We start from the raw sequence: 19,790 nt of genomic DNA, 5'->3' as shown, positions 1-19,790 counted from the left end.
CAGAGAGACAGAAAAGATAAGTGAGAGGTTCAATTCTTACTATAGGAGTGACCAAGCCACTAACCTAAAAAGAGGGATGCATTTCTTAGGTTATCAGGATAATTCTGTAGGGTTTTGCTACTCTCATCATTTCCATAGTGATTATAAACCCCTGAACTATCAGCCTTACATTCAACTTTGTATTCATGTAAATGGGGGGACCTGAGAGTGGTGTTGGTGTGGGAAACCTACTGGTATAAGTGATGTTGAACCCTCGGCCAGTGGTGGAGTGATCAGACTGAAACTCCAGGCGAACTATGTGCCCACTGCTGGCCAGCTGGGAGGGAACCTCATTGCCAGAGAAGGTGCCGAGGACGGTTATGTCAGAAATCCCATCGTCTTTGACCGCCAGGAAGTCAAACTGAGGCTCCACATCAAAATCGTTAAAGATGAGGTGAATTCTGCTTCCCGGCTCGGAGATAATCAGCCAAACACAGTTCATGTTGTTACCGTATTCCTCTGGATAATTTGGTGACAGAATGATCCCTGATGATGCAGTAAAGTTGAAGAAACAGGAAACTGTGAAGACAACGAATATATTTTCAGACAGTTTTGGGCATATTCAAAGAACTGGGCACATGAAACCATTGCTAAGAACCTGGGAAGGGAGTCCATATTTACAATCCTGTGGAGAGTTCGGGTTGTCCTATTTTTAAACTGGCAATTCTGGACCATAGCAGTTTCTCTTCCTGAAATTGTAAATAGAATCTTTCATTATATGTAGCACAACCAGAGCCTATACATGATCAAGTGTAGGCTTGATTCAAAAATGATCCTATCAAGTTGACTGGAACTTCTGGCAAATATTAGAATTCCTAGTTATAACTTTCTGCCTTCAGAAGAGCAAAAATTCCTAGGAAAAGTATGCCTGTGTCATAGGAACAATTTCCAGAAAATAATATTGGTTCCATTCAGTCTTCTGTGATAACTTTTCACTTTATATTTCATATTTGCCCTTAAAATGAATTTTTTCAAGTTATTTAAATTTTTATTAGTTACAGGATAACAATTAATAAATTATAACTTGGAAAATCAGACCATGATCTGGGTGGATGACATAGAAATATCTTGGAAAATTTTCTTTTAAGAACATGTCTTTAAAAATAAGTTATATATACATACTTTATTTTCCTCTTTTTTGGAGAGAGCACCTGTTGAATTTATCTCCAGCGTGTGGTTTTGCTTCTTATTCCACATAATTTCATATGGATTTTCCAGCCTTTGCTATATTTGGTTACCAAAAAAAAATCCTGCTTTTAAATTGGCTACAAAGTCTTTCTTTGTACTTGTTAAAACACTGTACTTAGGAGGAGGCAGGCCGGTCTTCAGCTGAAATCAGACACCATACCACTGCCCATGCTCACAACTTGTGCTAACCTGTCACGTGCATCGTTAAGACATAAAGACCCCCATTGCCCTACTGATGTCTCATACAGTCTAGCATCCCCAGCTCTTGATGGTGGCCGTGCTGTATGTTGCGTTCTTTCCAGGGGAAAGCTCTCAGCTACATTTTATCTAGTAGACGTCACAACGACACTGATTAGTTTTAATCAAGTGAAGAAAGTGGAGAAGGCGGTGTTTGAGAAGCCCGTGCGTGTTTCTGGTCAATGAGGCATTCTGAGGGATTCTGAAACCCGCTCTCCCTGAACACACGCTTGGGTGCTCTCTCTTTCTTTCTCCCTCAAGGCAGTCCTAGGACACAGGGGCCCGGTCAAGGTGCAGTACTCACATACACAGCTGGGCTTGTTGCCAGACCACTGGTTGTTTTGCTGACACGTGATAACCCTCTCCCCCACCAGCTCGAAGGCGGCCTGGCATTCAAAGGTGAGCGTGTCTCCGTGCAGGAAGCTGCTGCCAGTCCGCTTCCCGTAGGCAGGAACACCGGGGTCCCCGCAGCCTCCCTTTTCAATTTCTGAAAATAGGAAACACAAATGAACCATTAAAAAAAATACACGAGGAACATTTTTTAACGATTTAGAAAATGAACAGGTGGTTTATGTTTGCTGGTCTAAGCATCACTTTCATGAACAGTTTCGAAAGGATGCTCAATTCATCTTAAATGTTAGATGTAAATTTAATTACAAAAGCCACAAAAAGGTGTAATTTAAGTTTGAAAGAGATTTGATTTATTGTCTTTGAAGGGATACACAGGGCTACACAGATGTGTTGACAGTGCAGAGGTTACAACTAATACATGCCTCTTCCTGACCCACACGCTTCCTGCATGTTATCCACAATTGCTACACTAAAATGTACACACCAGTTTTGTTTTAATCTGATTTTTTTTTTTTCACTTTTTGGTCAGAAAGATTGGTCCTGAGCTCACATCTGCTCCAATCTTCCTCTTTTTTTTTCCTCCCCAAAGCCCCAGTACCTAACCATATGTCCTAGTTTGAAGTCATTCTAGTTCTTCTATGTGGGGCACAAGCACAGCATGGCTTGATGAGTGGTGCGTAGGTCCCCACGGGGGATCCGAACCGGCCAACCCCGGGCCACTGAAGTGGAGCATATGAACTTAACCACTACACCACTGGATTGGCTCCTTAATCTATGTGTTTTTTAATGTAAACAATATAAGTGAGATTGTTCATTCCCTACTGAATATTTAAATCAACATATCCATTAGAATACCCTTTCCCTTGAATTAATGTTAAAATTCATTGTTGGAGCAAAATGAATACATTTATGGTCTTCAGATGAAAAGAAAATATGCAGAATCAAACCTCTTTTCATTGAACCATGATTATATTGAAATATGAATACACATGCACCAAAACCACATGTATTTCAAACTTCGCTCTGTCTTAAATGTTAACTATATAGAATGCATTAACTAAAATGTGTTATTTATTTATTCATACAAAGACTATGTTTTGAGGGCCAACTATGTATCAGGCCCTGTTGTAGGTAGTGAAGTTAGTGAACAAACAGGACAAAATCTTGCACTCATGGGGCTTGCATGATATAGAGGAAAACAGTAAAATTTAAAAATGTCCATGATTTCAGATGATAGGCAACTTGAAGCAAAATTAAGGAGTTCAAAGGGTTACAGAATAATGGGTGGAGGAGTAAAGAGAAAGTAAAAATACCCTGAACTAAGACTAAAATGGCCCCTTCTGGAAAGAGATCCAAGCCCAGCACGGTCAGCATCCATAGCAATCTCCACAGGGAGATTCTGGGAAGGGGAGGTCTGAGGGAAGGAAAGACCGTCCCCAGCAGCCTGTTGGGATTCTGTGCTGAGCGGTGTGGCAAGAAGGCCTTGTGGGGTGTTAGGATGAGACAGGACGTGATCTGGTACAAGCTTAAAGGATCACGCTGCAGGGCTGGGAGTGTGGAGCATGGAGAAAAGGGAGTTTCAGCAAATACAGGATGGTTTCTGGGCACACACCTCAAAATGCATCTATTGGTTTTCCTTCCGAAATTCTTCATGAGCTTGCATGTTATCATCTTGTGGTGACCAGGAGGAAAATCAAATCTAGGTTTTATTAGCCACCTAACCACTTTCTCATCAAGTTCTTGTTTTTGGAACGTGTGTAGAAGTGACTCAGACTGGATTTCTGGATGGCTTTAAGGTACATGCCTACAGTGTGGGGAACACATCCATGCCCAAGGATTGATCCAGATGATGGCTTATTTCACTGGAGGGGAGAAACTACTTCCAAGTGTTTAGGAATGGCAGAGAAGTGAAATTGGCTTATAATATCATAATGGTATTGAGACTTTCAATGTATGGGTCATCATCACTTCTGTTTTCTCATGCAGAATAACAAAAGAAAGAAAAAACAAAACAAAAACAGGCATTGGGTACAGCTTCAACATGCTCTGCTAACCTTATAGGCTATCAATTAAAGAAGATGATCCCTACAGTAACAGCTATATGGGAGCAAAAGTGTTCCTGGAAAGAAGGCAGGCCAAAGAAAGCTAAGAGAACATTTTTCCTTAAGGATTGGCCTTGGCGTTCAGGTTTCGAACCTGAGTTGAACAGAGCTGGGAGTGATTTACTTGAATTTCTTGCTTGGGTTGCCTTGAACCAAGTTTCTTTCTCCAACGTAAACAAAGGCAATTCAGACCAATATCTTATAACAGAAAAGAGCTTGCATTTGGTGTGGCCTCTCAGTTGGGTAGTTGCGCAGGGTCCTTGCAAAGCTCTAAGGTCGGGAGTCAGGATGCTAGACTTGGTTTCGAATCTCCCAGTCTTTGCTGGGCCACTAGGGGCAATTTAGTTTCACAAAGCCTCAGTTTTCACACCATCAGCTTACTACTTCCTACGTGAAAGGGCAGTCTTGAGGGGTAAACAATATAATGCACAGGAAGTACCTCGCATATTGTGCTCAAAATATTAGCCATTAGTATGATTATTAGCAAACTTTAGGCTTCTAGAAGTTTCTTTTTGTCTCTGTGATGCTAAAGTTCGTATTTCTTCTTATGGTGAAAGAAAATATGGCATTTTTGAATAATACTATTTTCCACATTAACTGAGTCAGGAAACTCCTGACTTTGCAGAGTCTTCAGGAATAAAATGGTTGTAGTTAACACACAGTGTGGGTGTAGACGAGGGTCTTTCTGCTGAGGGTCAAGAGAGTCCTATGGTCATTCATTTCCACCAAAAATGCCAATGTGCCCTGATCCAGATGCAAGGCCTCTGCTGGCCTGGAGCAGAACCTGTTGTCTGATGTGGCCATTATTAGGTGTTTGACACAGACTTGTCACTGCCAAGGCAGTATGGTCCAAAATCAGTAGGTCTGTGTGAGCAAGTAGGACCTATTCTCCAGCCACATAAGAATATGAAAGTGACTCATGATGAGGCCAGTAAAGCTTCATCTAGTAGAACTTTTTCTGGGGACATTCTATATTCTTGACCCCTACATCCTAATTGTCACTCTTGCCCCCAAATGATTGTGACAAATTCCACATAGATTTTGAAATTTGCCTTGGGGGTTACGTGAAATCTGCCTCTACTTCACGTATTTTCTGAACAAGTAGAAGGAGGAGAAGATGAATAAGACAGTGTTGACACTGATATGGTAACTGCACCCAAACTCCTTCTATACACGTTGAAATGTAAGATGCTGAAGACGACCTTGAAATGTTTTCTTGGAAACAAAAACTATAGTTTGTTTTCAATTAAAAGATCGAAGCCCCTAGAGGAGAAAAAAATCTGGTCAAAATATCCCATCCAAATTATCAGACTAACAAAGGAATTTGATAGTGAAGGGCCTAAAGAAAATATTAGGTTGTGAATAGTTCCTCACTTCTTCTCCGATACTCATTTTCAGCAGCTGGGAATATCTGCACAAAAATCTACTATGGACTCAATAATGTCTCTGTTGATGTGTTTTTCTTCTTTGGTGACCTATAAAAGTACTAAATAATGGTATTTCATTTTTCATATTAATTAGTGTTTTTGAATTTTATGAAGTATTTATTTTTGAATATTTTAATAATTGATCTAAAACATTTATATTACATTGACACTATATATATACCATTCATCTTTAATACATTTTATTTTTATTTGATATTTTATACTATGCTTATAAATATTTATGTAACAAATGAGTAACTGGATGTATTAGTTTTTCTTTTAATGTATCTGAACATTTTTTTTAAACTGGCATATCAGTATTAGTTGACATATAAACCAAAATAGTGAGATAAACAATTGAGTCTTGTCGGCAATTCCTACCTCTTGTATCCTCATGTGGTCTTTCTGGAGAGAATAAAATGTTTGTATAAAGGGGATATCACTCTTAGACCAGATACTAGGAATCACATTAGAGGAACTAGGTAAATAGATAACCATAGAGAGCTTACAGGTAGATTTCTGAGAAAAGTCATTAAAAATATTCAGATAAACCATCTGAAACTGCTAAATCATTTGACAATTTTTGGTCTACAAAAGGCAATTTCATCCACCTAAATCCAAGCTTGCTGATCCATGATACCATAGCTGCTTTTTGATATTTACCACCTGGCATGGTGCATTGCGTCCCTGTGAGGCTACCCGCTAACCGAGGACTGTTATTACTCATCTTCCTATACCATCCTTGCCCCTGTCATGACCCCAGCGCACAGTGGTAGAAACACAGATGAATGAAAGCTTGTTTCAGTAATAACTAAGTTTCTTTGGGCTTCATTACATAGCTAAGTATCTTGCTTTGTGTCCCTCATTGGACTCTTTATCCACATGATTTTTCAGCATATTTGGGGCCTCACTGTTTCTGACTCTCACTTTACCTTCTCAACATTCCAGGGAATTGCCTGCCTTATCCAACCCAGGCCACAGGGGCGCACCAGTAGGGAGACCTACATAACAGGCACCTGTATGTCACAAAGAGACCCCTCAAAGCCAACAGCGTACATTTACATTTTCCAAACACTTCACGTCTTCAGCCTCAATTTATGCCACTCCATCAAGGACAGTCCCTTTCTAGCCGCAGAGTCGTACCAGATATTCCAGGGTATTTCATATTCCCATGCTTTCTTTCATTCTGATCCTCCCATCTAAGATACCGCCCTCTCTGTTCTATGACATCTCTCTTTCTTGAAGTCTCCTCACATCCCCACAGCCCAGATGTCTTTTGCCCCGACTCTAGGATGTACAGATAGCTTTTCCAACGAGGTGTTAGAACTAATCCAATCTGGACTGATGTAGCGGTGAACCTCTCTTTCTGCACCATTACACCTAAGTTTTTCCAAACTAATGACTAAGCCCTGTCTTTCTCTGTACTCCCTAGCACTTAAAACAGCACCTAGAACAAAGTGGATGCTTGGTACTGTTGTGTTATTTAAAGGAGCTTCTGAGATGTCTAACCAGGCGTGGATACATAGTTTCTAGCTATAACACAGCCTGCTGAGCTTTTTCCCCACAAAGAGTGAATAGCCATTGCCTAATTTTTCATCTGTGACAAATATTTTTGAGCACCCTTGACTGTTCTAACTGCAAGGTCTAAGAAATAGGCAAACAGACCAAACGGCTGATTTGTGAAGCTTGCAGTTTAGGGCGGCCAGCAGAAAATAAACAGTAATATAAAATATACCAGACAGGGATAAATGCACTGAAGAAGGAGAAATCAGGTAAGAGAAAAGGGAAAGTGGCAAGAGGCTGTGTTGCAGGTGGGACAGTCAGGGAGGATCTCTGAAAAGTTAACATTTGAGCCGAGACAGAAGTGAGGGAATAGCCATGTGTGTAAGAGAGAACAGTATAGGACATGCAGTGAGCAGGAGCTAATGCACAGGTCTGAGTGCAGAATGCGCTTGCCAGGATGAGGGGCGGCAAGGAGCCTAGTGCTATTATCATCTGATGATAAACCAAGAGACAAGGAGAACACAATAATAACAAACAGGTCAAGGACCGGGCCATGCAGGGTCTGCAGACCTTGATCTGGATCTTATTCTTTCATCGTGCTTTATTATTGTCATGCTGTAAGAGTTATAGAAATCACAAAAACTATCAATTGTCTCCTAATTTATTATGAAACACTATACCATAATAAAGATTTGAGAGAAGACACCTAAGTGCCACCACAAAATACAATTTGCCTTAGAGTTACCCCAACTCTATTGATTTGAGCTTCTTTGTCGCCAAGAACCCCAATCCTAAGTTGTCATGAAGATTTTAACTTTTATCAACCCGTCTATCTATGTGTGGTGGGCAGTGTGTTTTAGAGGAAAGTGTATCAGACGGAGAACCCAGGTTCGAGTCACAGATCTTTCATTCAATAACCATGGAAACTTGGGTTTATGATTCTCTTTGATCCTCTTCCAAAAACACGAGTGAAGCAGGTCTTCCGTGCCAGGGTACTAGGACTAAGTACTTTATTGTCTTTAGGAAGTCTGTCGTCCAGCAACTTGAAGAGACTGATGGGTGACCATCATAGGTCAGTTGGTGAGATGTGTCTCATCGAAGATATTCTGAAGTGAATACTAAGCATCAAATGTCCTTTAAATAAAAATAAGCAGCCAAAGAAGAACTGTACTCAGAATGTTCAGATAGTTTTTGTCCATCCCAGAATGCTTATCCTGTAGATTGAAAAAAAAAACATCTGCATTGAAGCCACAGCATTTATGCTCACACCCAGCTAGGCTGGGTCCAGGGCAACTCAGGCAAGGGCAACACATGGCAGGGATGCCCGCCTCAGGGCTGAGCCAGGCATCCCTGGAGGTCAGCGGCTGCCATCCTTCCCCTGGCGTTCATGAGGTCTTCTTCTCAGGACTCCTTCGACTTGTTTCCGATGTTAATTTCCATCCTCTTAACCAACACCCAGCATTATTGGCCTCCTGATTTCAGGATGACACAAGTCAGCAAGGAAAGGAAAAAGCCCTCAACTTTACAACTTTAGTTAAGGCTGGTCACTAAATCATTCAACTACATTTCACTATAACAGAATGCAATATCTAAGAATCTTTAAGATGTCTCTGTATTATTCTTTTTTCCCATTAATTCAAGGCTTTGAGATTGAGAGATTAACTATTGCATTTTTAAAGAATGAGGCATTCTTAATTCTAGGAAAATTAAACAGACCCTGCTCTTATGTTGACCATTGCATTCTGACTGCCTCAATCAGTGGGTCCAAACCTTGCTTACACATCGGAATCACCAACCAACCACAAATTCTAGGGTCTAAACTTCCTAGTGTTTCCCAGTAGTCATTTAGCCAGGCTGGGAAGAAAATGGCTGAGAAGGAAGGGAGGAGGCAGCTGTTCAAGTAGGACGTGAGGCATTCCCTAGTCAGGGAGGAGGGATGTGAGGCAGCAGTTTTCATGACGAGGAAACCCAGGAACCCACGCTGGTGCAGCATCCAGTGAGGGCGACTCCCTAGTGGACCACAAGGGTCTGAACAATGGACATTTTCTACGGCAACCATGGAGGCGCGTTAACCAGAATTTATCCCTGTCCTCTCCCTATAAACATACCTTTTCCTAGACCATGTCAGCACTGGAATGCAGATATAGAGAGAACATCCTAAAAAATGGCTGATTTAGACCATTCACTAACTTCTGGTAGTAAACAGTCTATAGACAAACACATAACACAAACACAATCCAAGGGGAAATCTGAGTAGTTTCCCAATAATGGCCCTTAATTGGGACTAAGGCAGAGATTTATGCCTAAAGAAAGACACCAAAGTGGATTTATTACACATGTGCCTATTTAAACATGATCACATGAAAATGATTCAATGGGTGCAATAAATCCATAATACATCAGACTAGTACAGAAACAGCTAAGTAATCTCACCAGCCGAAGCGTTCTCTTTTTCAAGGGTCCTAGTGAAAGGTCACTAAACGTTGCGAATTTCATTTTGTACCAGGATCAGGACTGCATCTGGCTGCGAGTAACAAAAAGGCTCAGTGCACCGTGACTAAAATTAATAAGACTATTTTGTTTTTCCTCATTGTAACAAGGATGGAGGTAGGATGTGCAAGACAGGCAGAGGCGTCAGGTCAGCAGGAACCCAGACAACGAGAACCCAGACTCTCCGTTTTCACTTTCCATCATCTGGAACGTGCTGCCTGCTATCTTAAGGGTTGTAGCCTCCTGGGGTAAAGTGGCTGCTGGAGCTCAAAGTGGGAAAAAAGTGGAGAGTTAGGGTCCCCCACAAGAGCAGCCAGTGGGGTTTTTCTTAATTAAAAAAAACCAAAACCCTTTTCAGGAGGCCCTACCTAGTGACTTCTCTTTACATCCCTGTCTCCCGCAGGTCACCTGGGCCTTCCTACCCATGCAAGATCATGGAAATATAAGTCAGCACTTCCCACACTTACCAGTGGAGGAAGACAAAGGAAAACAGCCTTTTTTAAGTGGTATTTGCATAGCCAATCCACAACATCAGCCACAAAATGCCAGCAAAACTAGACATCGAATTTAATTCCTATCAAAGGGAGACCATTTCAATGGAAACAAAATCACCTCTCAAACATAAAATCACTTACAAGGTGTTTCTCACAGTTAGCCAGTACAGTACTTAAATATTTTGGTATTTTGTGTTTAGTTTTCAGGAAATCACATAGAAATAAACTTCTTAAATTCTTTTGGGAATAAGTTGGGAGTTACATAAATAAAGATAAAAGGAAATTCTATTTTAGGAAAAATGCGAGTGTCACTAAAACGATTTCCACATAGGAAGAAAAATAAATTAGGTAAAAAATAAGAGAGTGCTTTTCAGTATCATGAATCAAAACCATTTCATGAATTTTTATTCTTTCTTAATCCTCCCCTAAAAATCAGGTAGGTGCAAGGCATCTTTTGTTAGATCAAATGACAATTTACAAGTATTCTTTAACTTGTGAACTTCCAGTTGATTTGCATTTTGGTGGCTTGAAAGCAGGTTTAGAGGGACAACTATAAAGAAGAGAAAGAGGCACATGTTCAAAGAAAAAAGCCAATTTTGATTTTAGAAACTAGGGAACAGGTTTAATAAATTACCTGCCCTGTTAGCAACTTTTTTTTTCCTAAGGAGATATTAACTGTATCAAAATGATAGCTATCATTTTTGATAACATTTCACAGTTTCCGTTACCAGCCTTAGAATGTAAGCCATTTCCTCCAAGTGTGTTTCACAGCCAATTTTTCTCAAAGACAGGCAGTCACACCGCTTTGAGACAAATGTCTTATATTTGCTGTACTAAGATCGATATTGTGTGTTTACCTTCTCTACTAAACGTTACTAAATAATATTTACTATATAACATGAAAGATGAACATTCTATGTTTACCATATCTACGAAGATAAATATCTTGTGCCTACCTTGTGTAGATTATTTTATGATTGAAATGGGCATCTAGCTATGCATAATTTAAACATTTTTCTAGGCTAATTTTTTTCAGCTTCGCTCTAACAATTAGGCACAACATTTGGGCACTTGATTATCCAATTATCTGTGCATTAGAGCAGGCCCAAAATTGTTTCTGGAAAGGAATCTTGGCTCTGCCTACAGGTACTTCATTAGGTCACCTCTGCAGAGCTGGCCCATCGTCGACTCAGCATGTGTTCTTGTTAGCATTTCATCTTATAAGATAATGTGATTTTATCCAAGCATATGGCTCTGTCCTAAATTGGCAACAAAGGATACCTACATAGCATGTATTTGTCTGGGAATACAATACTGAATTAAATGCTACTCGATCATTATTCAGAGTTGCTGTGGGCTGAGTTGTATCTCCCCGTAATTCACAGGCTGAAGGCCAAAGCCCACATGTGGCTGTATTTGGAGAGAGGGCCTTTAAAAAGGTGATTAAGGTTAAACGAGGTCATAGTGGGGCTCTAATCCAATGGGACTGGTGTCCTCATAGGAAGAGAAAGAAACACTAGTGATGTGTGCACAGAGAGTCCACGTGAGGACACGGGGAGAAGATGGCCATCTGTAAGTCAAGGAGAGAGGCCTCAGGAGAAACTGACCCTGCCAGCACGTTGATCTTGGACTTCCAGCCTCCAGAACTGTGAGGGAATCAATTTAAGCCACTCCAGTCTGTGGTTATAGGATCCCAGCAAACCAATATAGAGTTTAAATAAAAGATATGATATTTATGAACAACCACTCGAAGTTGTGCCCATGCAGTCAATTTATTTTTCTAGAAGACGTGAGTCTTTCATCAGGTCAAGATTGGGTCACTTTTAGCTTCTCTGACATACTTTTCCTAACTGACTTTAACTTCAGAGCCACGCCATTGGAACATATCAAGAACCATTAAGAGGAAGAGTCAGTTGCTCCTGCCTGTTGACAAATATTTCCTAAAATTACTCTTGAGAGCATTGTTCACATTTTAGTGAAATACTATTTTGATGAAGAACAAATGGAGAAATTATTCTCTGATTTTAGCAGTATGTAATTCTTGGGAAACCAGTTTATTTTTATTCTATCAACTTTATGACCACGTGAGGACAAGAGGACACTGAGGAGAAGAGACAGTAAGCATCAAGGCCTGGAGGTCTTCCTGGAGTGGGAATTATCTGAGTTAGGAATGAGAAGGAATAGTAGTGAGCACACAAGAGGATGGAAATTGAGCTTCTAGAAGTGTTTAAGTTCACAGTAAAGACCAGGTCTTCCAAAGAACTGTGGGAGTGAGTGACCAAGGTGCTGGTTATCTGGCAAGTCGTGGTATTGCATGCTCCTTTCTGCTCTGTGGAGAGCCCAGGCTTGATTTTTAACTTGCTCATCTCATAAGGGGGAAGCTTCTCCTAGACCAGCAATTTGTTGAAGAAGAGTATGAGAGGGAGTGCTGGGAATAAGTTGGGTAAAAGGAGCCTGCATTTGGTCTGTTGTTTATAACACTCACCAACATCCAAAGGTCATGGACCACTAGTCACGGGAAAGCTAAGATGGATGGTGCTCAACACAATCAACTCCATGCTGAGTAGCAGAAATCCGTTCTGTCTGCCTGTGAAGCATGGTGAGGCCTGGGGGTTTGTCGTGGCTACAGAAGAATCACTCTTCACTCACTGCTCCTCTAGGATGCCACCCTAAAAGCATGTTGCTTAGGAGGATGACATGTGTGTACATTTTCTTGCTCAGAATTTCCTGTTCTTCACCATGTCATGTTGTTTAGGGAGGATCCTGCAGCCTCCCATAGATCCTGACCAATCTACTCTAAATACTGGTCATCAGTTTGCCCTTTGTGTATACGACTTCCTTTGGAGAGAAATACAGAGAACCTCTCCTTCCTTGGTATTCTTTCCTGCCCTGGTCCCCCTTTTCACTGACTGTTCCCACCTCAGCCTATGCTGCTTTTCCAGCTTATGGACACCCCCTAGATCCTCAAGATGAATAACTCCCTCCTCGCCTTCACATTTCTTATTCTACTTGTTATTTAGTTAGGTTTAGAGAGGAATGGTGAGCAGAGAAATATTATTCCTCTATCTTTAATCAAAAGTGTGCCATATTCTTTTCATAGATTTAGAAGAATTCACTTCAGGATGTGATTTTATATTGAGAGGTTTAGGTGAAGGCCACATTTATTATAATTTTGTGATTGTTGTTATTAACAGTAGATGCCCTAAACATCTATAATAAGCATCCCAAAAATTCAATTTGGTTCTCACAATTATCTCTGAAGCAAGGTGGCCGTTTCCTTCCATACCTTCCCATATTAGTTTATATTTCTCAGAAACATGGAAGAATACTTAAAAGTATCCACAGGATTTCTTCTCCAGTTTTAAAATAGAGGAAATATTATAACAACTTTTAAATACACTGTCTTCACTGATGATTCTTCTCATTTCAGTTTTGTCACCAGCTAGCTCTAAAACTCTAAATACATTATTTAATCTTGTTGATAAACAAAAGGGGATGGGATTAGGTCATTGGTAGTGTCCCTTTTGGTTTTATGTTTTTATGATATCCTGAATTTTAGAAACATGAACCATTGACATTAGCTTTCCTGTGGTTAATAAATTTCACTAAAAATACTGTTTTAGGACCATCCCAAAGAGCTTATACAGTTCGTCCATGGATACTGTCACTCATCCTCCTAGACACCAAAATACACCACACAAAAATGTGTCTATAGTTTCAGCTGCATTCCCAAGTACTCTCTGTTGCTCCTTGGGTTCAGGGTTTCACCGCCCATTGGTCACATCTTTCATCATCTCTGCTGCCAATTGAATTCCCACTGCTTCCCATCCTGCCTCCTCATTCCACGTTTGATGCTGCAGACAAAATCATTTTTCTAAACCCCAAATCTAATGATGGCTCTAACTTGCTATGTGTCTGGCAATCACCTTTCACTCTTAACCTAAATCTTTAGGTTAAACCTTCTAAATATTTAGAAGGACCGGTGTCATCTGGACACTGCTAACTCCTGCATCATCTTTCATCACTGCCCTTCTTGCAATCCACAATCCAGGCATGACACAATTTCTTTTAGTATCTGATAGTATCTTCTCTGGTCAGCCTTCACACCTGCTATAAACATTGTGCCCACCTTCTCCTTTCATCTCACCAATTCAGTTCACTGTTGATATTCTAATTCAATTGCCCTTGCTCTGGGACAGCCTGTTTCATATGCTCCACCTGCACTCCTCTTCTCTCTGTTGTAAGCCTCGTCACCGTGCACTCTATTTATCTTTTGTGCTTTACCGCAAGCTCTAAGAGGGACTGTTTTATTGACTATCAAATCTTCAGTAACTATTCAAGTAACCAACACACAGTAGAGGCTCTTCAAAATTATTTTTAATGAATGCCATAGAGTTTGTATTTACACACGCATTTATAATCTATGTTTGCTACCCATCACATTTCTGATGCACTCATTCATTCATGAAACATTTATTCAACTTCTAATTGACCTAGGCTCCAAGGTGGGGTAGGTAGCTTAAGAAAAAAGTGCATCTTTTATTATCTGAAAAGAAAAAATAACTTTGCATTGATAATAATAGTGATGTATCTTATGAATAAGTAAAAGTTGCATTTATAAGAAGAGTTTTAATATCCTCTGGGGTCTTTGATAATGCGCCATCACTTTCTAGCCCTTGTCCCAGATTGAGATCTGGACAAACTAAAAAATATACAAGTAATAGATGGAAAATGAAAATACTGTTTTCTTTACTGATAAAATGCATCTATTTTGTTTGGAAATGCATCCCCAAGTCTTCATGATAATTAATTAGATAAAATAATATTTTGCCAAATAAGAATTTGGGTTGCATATAATACTTAATTCTTGGCACTAAAAATGTTTGGCTAGTAGCATCAAGGACTTTTTATACTTATCAACTCTTTTTAAAAATAAGTGTTATTTAGATGTACTTTTGGAAATCAGTACCTTTTCCTCTTTTTAAATAACACAAGGTAAACTACTACCAGAGAAATAGAGAGAAAGCAGCTTTGAAGGTACAAATCAGTTAGTGTGGAACAATGATGGATTTCTAAACACGTATTTCCACATAAGAGTGTATCTGGTGTACACTTGAACTTCAAAAAGGGCTGAAAAGAAGGTGGAAAGAGACAAAATATAATGATCCTATCAGAAACATAGTTAGCATATATTTTTTTTTAATATAACCAACTGTCAGTTCTCAAAATTGATATACTGGAATATGCCCAGAGAAATTGCCCATTCCTTCAAATTTTGTGGTCCCTGTTTTCTGTTGACCCCATTTCCATTGTTTATCGAAGGCTTGGGCAAGGCGGGGATTGTGTGGGAGGCAGCTAGTCGTGCAGAATATGCATGGCTGGCTGTTCTTTGTTCTCTATGATCTGTCTCCACAAGTAGATGAGAAACCCATCAACAGCTCTAGCAGGTTCTTTCTCTGCTGTTCCAAAAACACTTAGGCAAGTTCTTTATATAAAAATGCCCAATGAATACAACTAAATCTTAAAATTATATTCACCCATAGTCATATATACAGGCAGCAATTTCTCTAAATCTCAGTAGACAAGTTTTGGAGTAAATGAGCTAATATCCCCGCCTTTTAGTGAGAATGTTTATTAATACTAAACTTTTAAAACATACCATGTCTTGTTCTTGTTGATAAGCATTGTCTCACTAAATCTATTCTTGACAAGGTTATATAATTTCTGTTTGACGTGTGAAATACACTAAGTTGCTGAGGTCTCAGTCATCATGGGAGAATTTATTTGGATTTTTGAAATTATCACAAAATTGATTAGGGTTGATGTCATCAAGATGGCATCATAGGTTATTTCGACTTATTTCCCTTTGCAACAAGACCAACTAGCGGGGCTGGCACAGTGGCTCAGCAGTTAAGTTCACATGTTCTGCTTTGGCAGCCCAGGATTTGCTGGTTTGGATCCTGAGTGTGAATGTATGCACTGTTTGTCAAGCCATGCTGTGGCAGCATCCCACATATAAACAGCAGACCAAGATGGGCATGGATGTTAGCTCAGGACCAGTCGTCCTTGGCAAAAAGAGGAAGATCGGTGGCAGACGTTAGCTCAGGGCTAATTTTCCTCAAAAAAAAAAGAAAAAAAGAAGACAACTAGCAACTATCCATAGATGAGACAAACATATAGTAATCAAGACAGTATGGTACTGGCTTAAAAGCAGACATACAGACCAGTGGAAGAGAAGAGAGGGCTCAGAAATAAACCCACGCATATATGGTCAATGAATATTTGACGCGGGAGCCAAGAATACTCAATGAGGAAATGATAGTCTCTTCAACAAATGGTATTGGGAAAACTGTATATCTCTATGAAAAAGAATGAAACTGGACCCATATCTTACACCACACACAAAAACTAACTCGAAATGGATTAAAGTCTTACACCCTAAGACCACAAAATGCCTAGAAGAAAACACAGGAAAAAAAGCTCCTTGACATTGATCTTGGCAATGGTGTTTTGCATATGACACCAAAAGCACAAGCAACAAAAGCAAAAATCAACAACAGAGGCCACTTCTGTACAGCAAAAGAAATAATCAACAATATGAAAATGCAGCCTATGGAAAGAGAAAACATTTTCAAATCACATGTTTGATAAGTAAATACCCAAAACATATAATGAAGTTATACATCCCCATAGCAAAAAAAAAAAAAAAAAAAGAAAAAACAACCACCATCCAAAACCATAAAATGTTCCCTTAAATTCCATGTGGTCTTTCATAGAATTGCAATTAATGTTTTCAGAAACCACTTTACTCCAGCTATTCAGGTAATATTTATTTAAAAGTGTTAGAGACATTCAGACTTTAGAAAACTAAAGCTTTTCACTCTGATAACATCAGACCAAAGCTTTTCTAGATTGTGTAAACTATTAACTTATGCTCTTACTCCTGTGATGAAAGCAGTTCTGGACAGCTTGTATGTCTACTCTTTTTCTCATTTGCTACTTAACTGACATCTCTATCCTGAATTTAAGGTTTTAAAAAAACAAAAACTAGAATCAAGAAGTCATCCATGGCTCCCAGATGACTATTGTGTGGTGGGTGCTCATAATCAGATGAAAATGTGCCCAAGGGCTGCAGGAAGAGTTGATAAAAGTAACAGTTTCCTGCGCAAGTGTCCACATTGCACCTGCTCTTAGATTAATTCTCATTGTCCTCAGGCTTTGACTCAGAAATCTCTAAAATAATTGATTTTCCTCCATCACGTTTAGAAAACAAGATTACAGTGCATGAATGGCCATCATCAATCCTGCCCTTTGCAGAGAGCGTACAAGCATTTCCCCACGGCGACCACGGCACATGCTCCCGGCATTCTGGGAAACCGCATGGACATAGTGTAACCAGGCACTTGGAAAGAAGCGAAGCCTCCCATTACAATTTCTTTTCCCCATCACAATCAATAACATAACCCCAGAAAGTGGCAGCTTGCTATTACAGTGGCCTGTGCTTGTTGAAATTATGTATAATAATGCTTAATTATGGTGTTCAGGGGGAAATTCTGTTGTGTGCGTAAAATACTGTATTTGCTTTTCACACAAATGCGCTTTGTTTGACTAAAACAGAAATGAAATAGTGTTGTCAACAGCTAAGAAGAGTCAGGAATGGAGTCTGCTCTGTTTTTCTTTCCCCCTGTGGCCCGATTGTGAATACTGGATCCTAGAAATCCGGGAGACATGGGACCACGGAGATGAACAGTTTCAGCTCTTTATCTCTCTTGTCTCATAGAAACTATGAGAGTACCCATTTCCAAACTCAATTTAAGACTGTCCAAATTATTTATAAGTGCTGTTGGGGTTGAGAATTGTGTTTGTGGTGTGGTCCAGAAAGCTGAGAGACTGGGTCTCAGAGAACACGTTGTGAAGAGGACAATTTTCTTCAAGATACTGGTTGGCTGCAACGGGAGGACCTCATTCACTTGGCCAAATTTCCCGGTCACCCTGCTGACCTAGCGACCTGCTTGGGGGCCTAAAAGCACTGATTTTTAGCTGAAGATTTAGATCCAACAATGCTTTGTGTCTCACTAAAGAGGACTGGCCTGGCATAGTCTCTGACATGAGGGGATCTTGCCTTCTAATCATCCTACTGCTGGCATCAGAGCAACAGCAACGTGCATCAAAATCACGGGGCGTCGTCAATGAATTTCCAAATTGGCGGTCAGACGCTTACATATAAATGTCAAAATATATTAGGAAACTGGAAGTAAGAATGAGTCACTTTAAAGTGTATAGTCTTGTCTTTTCCAATATATTATAGAATGTTTTCAACATACATTCAGAAACTTAGGACACAATTAAAAGAGGCAAGTTAGTAATGAAAAGCACCTCAGAGCAAAGGAAAGGTGTGTATAATGCAATTTTATATCCCAGAATTAATTAGTAGAAATTCAGTTATGAAAAATAATTTTAGTATGATTTTACTTTCATTTATATTATACTCGAGGTACACAAATATTTAATGCTTTTTTTGTAGCAGTTATTTAATTCTAAGACTATAGATAGCACTGAGATAATAAACCTTATGTAGGTTGAAGCTCATAATGACACAAGATAACTGACCCATAACTCCCAAATTCAGCAGGAACCCCAACTTCTTGCCTCGCACGTGAAGTATGTCAGCCTGCCACAGGGCGGTCCTCTTAGGTTTACAGTTTGTAGTGACCAGATGCTCCCAGTTTATTCTTAAATTCATGCTCACTATGAATGTTAAAAATATAACCCACCACACTATAATTTCTAAAATGAACAAATGAAAAAGAAAGATGAAGTTCCTGCTTACCAAATGAACCTGAGTCATCAAAAAGGATTAAATATGCTTACCATTCTAGAATTTCTACTTGAAAATAATAAATATATACACATTATTTATGTTTTTAAATATATATGCACACCCACATACACACTCATAAATATATATATATATGTATTTGATTTTTGGCAAAAATATGTATTTGTGTGTGGATGTTGGAAGGAGGATATTCAAGTAACACTCAGTTAACCAGGAAATTCAGATAACGGGAAAAATCTCATTTCTAGGCAATCCCTTTAAAACAATCATGACTCATTTTCTCAATAGGAGGAAAAATAGAAATAAATTGGAAAAAAAGAGGAGAAATGATTCAAATTTGTTTACTCACAAGTTTCTAAGAATTAACACATATTCTTATCAAATAGCTAACGCCTCATGTAAAAAAATCTATTGCATATACAGATTCATTAAGAGGAATTATCTTCAGCAATAGAATTTGCAATAATTAATTGTTTTGTTTTCCTGCCGCTTTTAGACTATATTCTGGAAGCAGAATGCACAGGCTGAGAAGCAAAGACTCTGGAACCTTCTTTACATCACTTCTCAGCAACACCACTTATCTTTGTGACTTTAAGCTGATTGGAGTGTCTGCTTCCCAGATTGTGGATAATGACAGCTCCAATCTCCCTCAAGATCAAATGTGTGCATCAAATGCAAAGTGCTGAGAGTAAAGCTTGACACATGTTAAGCTCTATCTGTTTGCTATCATTATTATTTTAATTCTTATTAGCCAGCAAGTCACTCATCTTGAGGACTGCCAAACTAAGCTCCCCCAAATCATTTGATAACAGTCATGAAATCATTTGGTAACTACTCTGTGGTGTTCCTAGGAAGAAACTATAACCCCAGTCTGATCATGAGATGAACATCAGACAAATCCCAGGGGAGGGACATTCTACAAAAAGACCTGACCAGTTCTCTATGTAACTGTCAAGGTCACCCTAAACAAAATCTGAGAAACAGTGACAGCCTAGGGAGGAGGCACGGTGACTAAATGTGATGTGAGATCCTGGGACAGAAAGAGGTTAAAACTATGAAAATCTGAACAAAGTAGGGACTTTAGTTAATAATGCCTGAATGTTGCAACAAATGTTCCGGA

At 39.5% G+C, this 19,790-nt stretch overlaps 1 protein-coding gene across 2 annotated transcripts in view; it reads right to left on the bottom strand.

Moving 5' to 3' along the window:
* The window catches only part of CSMD1 (CUB and Sushi multiple domains 1), a 1,833,881-nt gene that overhangs the window by 389,745 nt on the left and 1,424,346 nt on the right, over positions 1-19,790 (bottom strand). For both annotated transcript variants that reach the window (XM_023630572.2, XM_023630573.2), the window contains exons 13-14: positions 1,769-1,951; positions 232-558 (exon numbers count right to left, since the gene is read on the bottom strand). In XM_023630572.2, the coding sequence (XP_023486340.1) occupies positions 232-558; positions 1,769-1,951 (510 nt within the window). The remainder of the gene's footprint in view (positions 1-231; positions 559-1,768; positions 1,952-19,790) is intronic.

Source organism: Equus caballus, chromosome 27, assembly GCF_041296265.1.
Source record: "Equus caballus isolate H_3958 breed thoroughbred chromosome 27, TB-T2T, whole genome shotgun sequence".
NCBI lineage: Eukaryota > Metazoa > Chordata > Mammalia > Perissodactyla > Equidae > Equus > Equus caballus.
This window is presented reverse-complemented; position numbering and strand designations above follow the sequence as displayed.